The 11726-nt window shown below is 33.7% G+C and overlaps 1 protein-coding gene across 1 annotated transcript in view; it reads left to right on the top strand.

Annotated features, from left to right (window-relative positions):
* Window positions 1-11010: 11010 nt before the first annotated feature.
* The window catches only part of LOC143062939 (uncharacterized), a 43713-nt gene continuing 42997 nt past the window's right edge, over window positions 11011-11726 (top strand). Inside the window, exon 1 of the mRNA XM_076234784.1 lies at window positions 11011-11278. Within this exon, the coding sequence (XP_076090899.1) occupies window positions 11203-11278 (76 nt within the window). The 5' untranslated portion in view covers window positions 11011-11202. The remainder of the gene's footprint in view (window positions 11279-11726) is intronic.

Below are 11726 nucleotides of genomic sequence, written 5' to 3'. Positions count from 1 at the left end.
AGTGATAAATAATGTTCTCATTAAATCAGTTGATTTTCGTACACGCGTTACCACACACATTGATGTGGTTATCATTCTTAGAATTATGAATATAGGTCGGTTAATAAAAACCTGTGATAATTTAAAACAATTAAAAAATATTAAAAGCTATATTAAACCCCAAATAAACTCATACTACAACAGCCTGTTGATGGATAAGTTGAAATATATTGATGATAAAAGTAAATTAAATTTTTATAAAGGACTTGAGCCAAATCTATTGATCAAACCTTACCTCTCTAACCCAAACTTTGAATTTAGAAAATTAATTACAAAACTTAGAATCAGTGACCATTCATTATTAATTGAAAAAGGAAGGCATTTTAAAATTCTTCGCGAAGAGAGACTTTGCAAGCAATGCAAAGTACTAGATGATGAGAAACATTTCTTAATAAATTGTTCTCATAATTCAAATATTAGATTAACATATTTTAATTGCATTAACAGAGAAAGTAATTCATTTGCTAATCTCACTGACAATGACAAAGTTACATAGATCTATATACTTAACCCATCAACACCAACACAAGTAAATAAACTAGGAACCTTTATAAAAAAGTCAATGGAACTGAGGACAGGGGACCCTTTAATATTTAATTTGTGTATATATATTGAGTTACTTAGTTATTGTCTTTATTTGTTTTTGTTGTTGTTATATGTCACAAACTGTAAAGTTTATATGGCAATAAAACTTTGAATTGAATTGAATTGAATTGAATTGTTAATTAGACCGCAGTGGCGGATCCAGGGGGGGGGGGGGGTCCGGGGGTGCGCACCCCCCTTTATTTTTGCCGATCAATGCATTTGTATCGGGACATATGTTTTGCACCCCCCCCTTTGCCCTGGGTGCCCTGGGTTAGCACCCCCCCCTTTCGAAAATTCCTGCATCCGCCCCTGGACCGTGCATATTGTTTGGCGTAAATGTACAACGGTCGAAGAAGTTTAGGCGTATTTGTTAAAGCAAAACTTTTTTAGGTGTTAGTTTGAGGTTTTGGTTTTAAACTGGTTTGGATTGGTTTTTGGTTAGGTTTCAAAGCTGGTTTAGGTTTAGATGTTTTTCAACAAATGTAAAGTTTATTGAAAAAAATGGTGTCCAAACAACTTGTTTCTCTTTTGTTTGACCTTATAAATGAAGATGATGAGGATCTTTTCATCTCAAACCGCAATTTTAAAAGCTACAACATAACACTGTCGTGTATCAGACTTATGAAGAATAGAGACCAAATTCCACGGGTACTCAACTATGCGGATTGTGTTGTTTCATCATATACAGTCCAAAAGTGTTTAGAAGACGTTTCCGGATAACTTTGACCACTGAACCAGTTTATCTGAAACAAAAACGCATATTATTTGCATTACAGACCAGCAAATATTTTAGTAATTTATCAAAATGAATTGCTGCAGGTAAATTTAAATCATTTGAACTGGTAAGTTATTCTGACTGTTCAATGCCATCTGAAGATATTGCAAACATATTTCAAGAGTAGAGACCAGCCACATCAACATTGCCACAATCATGACAATCATCTGTTGTCAAACCCTGCAGAAGAATTTGATCATTATTAAAACAAGTCCATACCCTTCCGTATAAATCACAACAATAAAGGCCTTCATGAAACCAATCTGTAAGAAACATCTGATCTTTTGTCAAAGCGATGTTTTCTATTGCAGATGATGGACAACGGAGTGTTCGTATCAAATTCCCTTCTAGACTGAACACGTCTATTGATTAACCATTAACCACATATAATAATCCGTCCATGTAAGATAGTCCACTGCAATCCCTCCTTGATTTTATAGACGTCTGTTCAATACCCTTTGACAGAGTGATACATTTTATTTTGCTATTAATTTGTTGTATAGTACAGCTACAGTATTGCCATCTATTGGCGATATTTTTAATGGTTTGCAGGACAAGTTAATTTCTCTATCAAATTAATGTTCCATCAGTATCATGAATAATTATCTTCGGAGTGTGCAACCATGTAAAGATCAGCTTATCTTTTATTATAGCACAGTCTGTAATAAGTTTGTCGGTATGTTTTATTTCTATCTCGCACTGTATTTTCACTGTCAAAGGAAGATGATGTGTTTAATGGCTTGTGTGTAGCATTTTAATCGCTCATCAAACCATGTCACTTTCGACATTTTGCTTATCCTGACGTACAAATGGATCCAAACATCTTTTTTTTGCATTTTGAAAAGAACTTGGTAATCGTTCTATGAAATGACCTAACCAAACCATGACCCACTGTAGCAAATCATAGCAAAGCCTCTAAATTAAACGCTCCCCGATATGACGACGTTTTTCTACCTCTTAGAGTGGACAAACTAGATCTGAAAATGAATTGTCTTCCGTTGACTACTAATCAGTAAGTTGAGTTAGGCCGTTAGAAGTCAGTTATAAATATTAGTTCGGCAATATTTATGTTTAACATTTTTCACAGTTCAATGTTTCTTTGGTTAGTTTGTGCAATGTAATCTTTCAGTCACCATGAGAACCAGTACATTGACCCTCCATATATCATTGGAGTTTTTTGGTAACTGAGTGCCTTTGTTATGAAATGAAATCTATAAAACAAATGTAGGTTAGTGCTCCATTGAACTGCCAGAAAAAGTTCAATGACCAGCAGTAGACTCCCAACTGATTGCTGTTTCTAATATATAAGTCATATAAAACTAAAATGATATAATTAAAAAAATGTATTGGGCATCATGTTAATAAATACTCTTTGGGCAATACATTTCATTTTTTTTTTCAACTGACAAGATTATGGGTGAAGGTAAATACATACTGTACCAATGAAAGAATAAAATGTCAAGTCAGTGTATATTAAAATCACAATTTTTTTTTTTTTTTTTTTTTTTTTTTTTTATTTTGACAGTGTAACAGATTTCTAATTATATTCATTTCACTCGCATATTTATAAATGTGTCTCAAAACTAGTAAATCTTTTGTATAATAACTAAATAAGTGGTAACAACAGGTGCTGAAATAAAACATATGCCATTTCTGTTGCTCTTATTGTGCAAATTTCTTCATCTTTTATATAAGCTTTGGATTTCAAATTTTTTGGCCACGAGCATCACTGAAGAGACATATTTTGTCGAAATGCGCATCTGGTGCAACAAAATTAGTACCGTTGATTTTATTACTACCACTGGGTCGATGCCTCTGCTGGTGGACTATTAGTCCCCGAGCGTATCACCAGCCCAGTAGCCAGTACTTCGGTACTGGCATGAAAATACGGATTTTTTGTGTTATTTAAATTTGCTGTTCCAAAATATTAGAAATTATTATAAATTAAGGAATGTATCTCCCTCATGCAAAGCTCTGATTCCTTTCCCGACTTTGACTATACTTTTTGGACCTTTTGGATTATAGCTCTTCATCTTTTATATAAGCTTTGGATTTCAAATTTTTTGGCCACGAGCATCACTGAAGAGACATATTTTGTCGAAATGCGCATCTGGTGCAACAAAATTAGTACCGTTGATTTTATTACTACCACTGGGTCGATGCCTCTGCTGGTGGACTATTAGTCCCCGAGGGTATCACCAGCCCAGTAGCCAGTACTTCGGTACTGGCATGAAAATACGGATTTTTTGTGTTATTTAAATTTGCTGTTCCAAAATATTAGAAATTATTATAAATTAAGGAATGTATCTCCCTCATGCAAAGCTCTGATTCCTTTCCCGACTTTGACTATACTTTTTGGACCTTTTGGATTATAGCTCTTCATCTTTTATATAAGCTTTGGATTTCAAATTTTTTGGCCACGAGCATCACTGAAGAGACATATTTTGTCGAAATGCGCATCTGGTGCAACAAAATTAGTACCGTTGATTTTATTACTACCACTGGGTCGATGCCTCTGCTGGTGGACTATTAGTCCCCGAGCGTATCACCAGCCCAGTAGCCAGTACTTCGGTACTGGCATGAAAATACGGATTTTTTGTGTTATTTAAATTTGCTGTTCCAAAATATTAGAAATTATTATAAATTAAGGAATGTATCTCCCTCATGCAAAGCTCTGATTCCTTTCCCGACTTTGACTATACTTTTTGGACCTTTTGGATTATAGCTCTTCATCTTTTATATAAGCTTTGGATTTCAAATTTTTTGGCCACGAGCATCACTGAAGAGACATATTTTGTCGAAATGCGCATCTGGTGCAACAAAATTAGTACCGTTGATTTTATTATATTTTAAGTTAGATAATCATACTTACTGTAGATTATCAGAAAAAAATATCTTATTTTGTATAAACATTATTTTAATTTTGAAACGACATATACTATCGCTTCTAATAGTTTTCTGTCCATGTAAACAAATTCAGATTCATTTTGGTAAAGTTTAGGATTTTGGTAGGAATTCTCCGAAAATATACTAGTGTATCTATTTGACCCTCAGGAGTGACCATTAGTTTTCACATATTCCTTTGAATTTAGTACACAGATTCACTATTTTAATAAAGAGACCCGATATTTGTAAAAAGCTTATGTAATGTCCCATTTCCTTAAACACCGTTAAGCCGCATCTGACAGTACCAGTCAGCCTGTGTCTCATATATATGGTAAAACCTCACAAGTATTATCTATTGAACTTTATTACCTTATATAAAACAAAGATCCATGATGCAGCATGATTGCCAACGAAGCGACTATCCGACAAAAGTACAAATGCCGTGGATTAATGCAACTATGTGTCACCGTATCGACCACGCCTTCAACAATGAGTAAAACCTACACAGAAGAAAGGGACTTGCATGACAAAATGTGAAACAATTCAAACGAAATTAACAGCCTGATTTGTGACAAATAAGCGAAAAACAAATATAAACACAGCAATAAACCACAACCGCTGAATCACAGACTTAGGATAGACACAACATAAGAGCAAACAGTAAAAATTAGTCGGATATACTTTGACTCATCAGACTGGCACAGACCACAAATACATGATGATTATATAACGACAAAAACCACAATGTACTTAAGTAAGAGTACTTTCAGTCAATGAAGCCAGTTCAAAACAAACATAACCAATAAATAAAACTTGTTTCCCAAGACTAATTTTTGTTTCTCTGCATCATGGACAATGAGATAATTGATACTTTTAAAGTCAATAATTCCAATCCAATCGTTCCTTGGGGTCTATTGCAGCTTAGCAAACACATAAACACATTTCCATACACATTTTTAATATGAATAAACTTAAGAGAACACTTTTTGGCTGACTTTGCAGTATGGGGTTTGCTCATTGTTGAAGGCCGTAGGGGGACCTATTGTTATTAATTTCTGTGTCATTTTGGTCTCTTGTGGAGAGTTGTCTCATTGGCAATCATACCAAATCTCCCTTTTTAAAATGGCTGGATCAGCACCCGGGTACTATAATTAACTGTACTACGGGTACGGTCAAACCTAGAACAGAGAAAAGTATATCTAGAATCTTCTACTTCATTATGCATTCGTCAGAGCTGACTTTTCTTTTTTTCTGCTGACATAGAAAACTTGGGTGTGACGCATTAAGGCATCACGCTTTATAACTTTTATGACATCGCTTTTTACTAGAACAGTCAGCATTAAAATATCACGTGTTTCTAATTTGATGCAAAATGCCTTGAATAACACCATAAATTTCATAATATGCAACCACAAAATATCATACATCATGACAACAAAAAGCTGTGTCATGCATGTCTTGAAATCAAACTCCCCGTTGTGCAGTGGCATAATCAATCAAAAACTAGACGGTTGTTAAAAAAAAACCAATTCTTTCAAGAAGTGCTGATGTGTGCATTTCTAAAACTAATTACCGTCGATTTGCATTTTTACTTTCGGTCCATAAAACTGACCGAATAAAAATTGACAAATGTCCAGTAATTAGCAGATACTAATGAGATAAAACAAACTCTTGTTAGGGGGGATGACAAAATTACATAAATTAAAACAAATTTATAGATAAGAAAAATGCATATGTTTATGACAAATTGGCTTGATTTCTTTTTTAGCTTGGACACATTTCCACCTTATTTCATGTAACGCAAGGGTATCCAAATCGCACCTATTGCGACATTTCCGTAGATTTTACCTTTTCCAGTGAATGCTTCATCTGCTGATATAAACTGTGAACGTTTTGTGTATATTTTTAAAAATGTCAATTCATAACTGAAACTACAAATTGTTTAGTGTCTAGGAAGACATTATTGGCGGATCCAGGGGGGGGAGGGGGGTTCCAGGGGTTCGAACCCCCTTTTTTTTGGACGATCAATGCATTTGAATGGGATATATAGTTAGACCCCCCTTTTTACTCTGGGTTGGGAAACCCCCTTTTTAAAATGGCTGGATCCGCCCCTGGACATGTAAAGTTTTGTAGCTATTTTTGATGAATATAGATATAATTTGGGTGCTGTTACGTTAGTTGTCATTACATGTATTATGTAGTTGTTATAACAGGTGGTGTGAAGTTGTAGTTACAGGTATTAGGAAGTTGTCATAACATTTGTTATGTAGTGTCACTACAGGTATAATGTAGTTGTCATTACAGGTGTTATGTGGTTGTCATTACAGGTGGTATGAAGTTGTGGTTACAGGTACTATGTAGTTGTCATTACAGGTACTATGTAGTTGTCATTACAGGTACTATGTAGTTGTCATTACAGGTACTATGTAGATGTCATTACAGGTAAAATGAAGTTGTCATTACAGGTGAAATGTAGTTGTGGTTACTGGTGTTAGGAAGTTGTCATTACAGGTGGTATGTAGTGTCATTACATGTATAATGTTTTTGGAAAAACAGGTGTTATGTAGTGTCATTTTACAGGTGTATGAATTTGTTATTACAGGTGTTATGTAGTCATCATTACAGGTAAAATGTAGTTGTCATATCAGGTGTTATGTTGTTGTCATTACAGGTGTTATGAAGTTGTCGATCCAGATATTTTGTTGATGTCATTACAGGTAATATGTAGTTGTTGTTACAGGTTTTATGTAGTTGTCATTACAGGTGTCATGACAGGTGTTATGTAGTTGTTATTACATGTATTATGTAGTTGTCATTACATGTATTTTATTAACCAACTAAGTACATTATTGCCAAAAATGACTGGTTATTAAAAATAAAATATTTTCTGTAATGGCCCTGTTTTTCTGTAATAGCTGTTTTTTTCTGTAATGGCCCTGTTTTTTTGTAATGGCCCTGTTTTTCTGTAATGGCCCTGTTTTTTTCTGTAATGGCCCTGTTTTTTTCTGTAATGGCCCTGTATTAATGCCCGGTTTGTCTGTATAAAGCACAGTAAGGGTTTTTAATAAAGTTAATAAAATTAAGTTGTAAAGAGTATAATACTTTTTTGTATTTTATTTAATTTAGTAACCAGCAACCAACATTAAAGAACCATATATAGGGATCACTGTTCCTCCTGTTTTTCAACACATAACTTCTGTCAACTTAATATCTTGAATATTTGGTATATTAACACATACACTGTTATTCAGTTGGTTAATAAATGTATTAAGAAATGGGTGTTTTTATAATGGCTCTGTTATATGTCCTTGGTCAGTAATAATGGCCTCGGATGTCTGTAATGGCCCTCGGCGTTGCCTCGGGCCATTACAGACTTCCTCGACCATTATAACAGACCTTGGACATATAACAGGGCCATTATAAAAACACCCATTCATTAATACTATAATATAGTTGTCATTACAGGTATAATATAGTCATTACAGGCGTTATGAAGTTGTGGTTACAGGTGTTATATAGTTGTCATAACAGGTGTTATGCAGTTGAAATTACAGGTGTTATGTAGTTGTGATTACAGGTGTTATGTAGTTGTCTTTACATGTATTATGTAGTTGTCATTACCTGTATTATGTAGTCGTTATTTCAGGTGTTATGTAACTGTCATTACAGGTGTTATGTAGTTGTTATTACAGGTGTTTTGTAGTTGCCATTAAAGGTGTTATGTAGTCGTCATTATTGTTATTATGTAGTCATCATTACAGGTATAATGTAGTTGTCATAACAGATGTTATGTAATTGTTGTTACGTGTGTTATGCAGTTGTCATTACATGTGTAATGAAGTTGTCGATCCAGGTATTTTGTTGATGTCATTACAGGTAAAATGTAGTTGTCGTTAGTTTTTATGTAGCTGCCATTGCAGTTGTTATGTAGTTGTCGTAACAGGTGTTTTGTATTTGTCATTGCTGGTGTTATGTAGTTGTCATTGCAGGGGTTATGTAATTGCTATTGTAGGTTGTATATGGTGGTAATTGCAGGTGGTATGTAGTTGTTGTTACCGGTGTAATGTAGTTGTCGTTACATGTGTAATGTAGTTGTCATTACAGGTGTTATGAAGTTGTCATTACAGGTGTTATGTAGTTGTTATTACACGTATTATATAGTTGTCATTACATGTGTTATATAGCTGTCATAAAAGGTGAATGCAGTGTCATTACAGGTATAATGTAGTCATAACAGGCGTTATGTGGTTTTCATTACAGGCGTTATGAAGTTGTGGTTACAGGTGTTATATAGTTGTTATAACAGGTGTTATGTTGTTGTCATAACAGGTGTTATACAATTGACATTACAGGTGTTATGGAGTTGTGATTAAAAGTGTTATTAACTTGTCGTAACAGGTAATATGTAGTTGTCATTACAGGTGTTATGTAGTTGTCATTACAGATGTTATGTAGCTGACATTACAGGTGTTATGTAGTTGTCATTACAGGTTTTATGTTGTTGTCATGACAGGTGTGATGTAGTTGTCATGACAGGTGTTAGGAAGTTGTCATTATAGATGTTATGTAGTTGTCATTACAGGTATTATTTAGTTGTCACTACAGATGATATGTAGTTGTCATTATATGTATTATGTAGTCGTTATTACAGGTGTTATGTAGTTGTCATTACAGGTGTTATGAAGTGTCATTACAGATGTTATGTAGTTGTCTTTACATGTATTATGTAGTTGTCATTACAGATGTTATGTAGTTGTCATTACAGATGTTATGTAGTTGTCATTACAGGCGTTATGTAGTCGTTATTACAGGTGTTATGTAGTTGTCATTACAGGTGTTATGAAGTGTCATTACAGATGTTATGTAGTTGTCTTTACATGTATTATGTAGTTGTCATTACAGATGTTATGTAGTTGTCATTACAGATGTTATGTAGTTGTCTTTACATGTATTATGTAGTTTTCATTACAGGTGTTAAGTAGTCGTTATTACAGGTGTAATGTAGTTGTCATGCATACAGGTGTTACATGTCCCAATGATATCCCTTTTCTTCACGCTTAACATTTAGAGCCAAACAACGATCGCCGTCTTCATTTTGTCTTCAAAATTACAGTTTTTCACATAATATATTTAGAAAGTAATCCATAAAATGAGATATGGCGTATATGTCGATCAGACAGCAACCCAAGCAGACATAAACAATTAAAGGTTAAGCTGAATTTCAAGCCAATCTAATCTTGAAACCAATGATTACCCTATTATTTGTTCGTGCATTATCAGAATTAAAATGCAACTTTATCATTGCATATAAACACGTAAAAATAAAATCGCTTTTTTTTGTCGCAAGAAGTTAAATACATCATTCATAATTATATGAAACGTTTGTGTTTAATTAGCTACTTTTAAGGTCATTAAAAAAGTCGCATACATATGTGAATTTAGTACCAAAGCTCTATAATTTGATCTTCATAGAATATTTGATTAATTCACGTTTTATGAGCATATGTTATACACGTTATTATGAAGAAACAGAAATCATAAAAAATTATTTGCTTGGCCTTTTGCATTCACGCTCGTGCAGCACACGCAATTACACACTATAGTACAGTACAACATACACAAAGTCGCAAGTAAACGATAACATTTTCCCTTTGTATAAAAGGGGGATCATATTTGCAGCTACAAATGATAAATTTTTTAGTTATTTAACTAAAAAAAGAAACAAGATGAAATACATGGTTAAAAAAGAAACACACAAATATACAAAACCACATACAAAACATTTAATTAGCTATCAGTTCCTTTTTGCTACATGTAAAACAAGAAATGTGATTTTTTTTATTATTCAAATGAGACATGTATCGCCCCTCGTAAACACCAAAGCAAAGAACTCCAAACAATGGATTTGGGTATGCAATTGCTCCAAAGTATTTTTTACAATCATGTAGATTGTGAAAATTATAACTGGAACGTTTAATTGGCTGAAATGACCCTTTGTCTATTTTCTAGTTTTTGTGCCATTATTATGGCTAAAAATGGTTCCTAGAATTTAACGTTCATCTTAATTGTAGATTTAATAAACTCCTTAAAAAAACTGTTTTTCCATATTTCAAAAATATCAAGAGAAGTTAATCTGTCTCATTGGCAATCATACCACATCTTCTTTGTTATATTAAAAAGAAATATATATACACATTATCTGAAAAATCACTTTTTTTTTATACTAAAATTCTCTTTGTTTATTGAATAAAATTAGTTTGATTTAAAATTACTTAGAGTGTGATTTTCGTCCCTTCTGCTACCCCATAGCACAGAAAGTGGAGATTTTTTTTAATTTACACACATAAGCACTTTTTAAACAGACACTGTGTAAGATTGCAATCTGGTAATTGATTTTTTGTAGACAAAGGTTATCTTGTAGGTCACGTATAAAACTTTTTATTATGCTGGTGTATGTTTTATTCATGTCAGCAAGATAGAATTTCGCTCAGCTCGTTTCGTAATAAATCATCTAGGTTCCCATCAGTTTGTTACTCTCCGGCGGTATCATGGGTTCCAGATGACGCTTAAATCTTGACTGACAGCCGTTTTACTTTCTCGGGCGTTTACCCCATCTCAGCAATCCAAAAAATATTCATTTATGATTGGCTCTTGCAGCAACCGATGTTTGTGTACAAATTTTAGATTGCCCTGGATAGAACAGTTGGCGACTGGCCGCTGCCGTTAAGTTTTCAAAATTGAACCTAGGAATCCGCTGTTGCTTTTGCAAAAAGGCAGCACGGCCCTTCCTAGATAAACGGCTTGTCAACTCAGGCCCAATATTTAGTCTTTCCAACAGGACTCTGTTGAAATTTTATTCCATAAACTGTTTTGTTGTTTTTCAATGATCTGATAGACAATAGACCTAAATAACAATAATGAAGCTTAGCCATGTGCGGTGGGGCCTTTTAGGCCTGTTAGTTGTGATATGGACTGTGGATGCTCAATCTGAAGGTAAGTTACATGGCATTCACTGCTTATTTTAAGCTTTAATGTCTTCAGACATAATGCAACGCTAAATTATTCCAAGTCAACTATAAATTTTGTGTTTTTTCATACATATTTTTGTATGCATCTTAGCTTCTCGCATGCACTTTATTAAAAAATAAAATTGGCAGAATAATTAAAACACTTATGGAAGTGGTTATATAAAATACGTTTCTACCATTTTAATTGAGAAGTGTTTTTTTGGCTGCCAAAAACGGAGGAGATTTAGACGCAACTTTGCAAACATTTAAATGCATATTGTATTTCAATGTGCGTATTTTGTTCTAAACAGTCAATTAGATTAAAAAAAGTAGTTCAATTCGTACCAGATATGGCAAAAATGCATGTACAGTCAATATTGATTCTAATGGTTTAAGCACCTTGGTTTAAGGTACTAATCTGATATTTTCTCTTT

The sequence above is a fragment of the Mytilus galloprovincialis genome, chromosome 2, assembly GCF_965363235.1.
Source record: "Mytilus galloprovincialis chromosome 2, xbMytGall1.hap1.1, whole genome shotgun sequence".
NCBI classification, from domain to species: Eukaryota; Metazoa; Mollusca; class Bivalvia; order Mytilida; family Mytilidae; genus Mytilus; species Mytilus galloprovincialis.
This window is presented reverse-complemented; position numbering and strand designations above follow the sequence as displayed.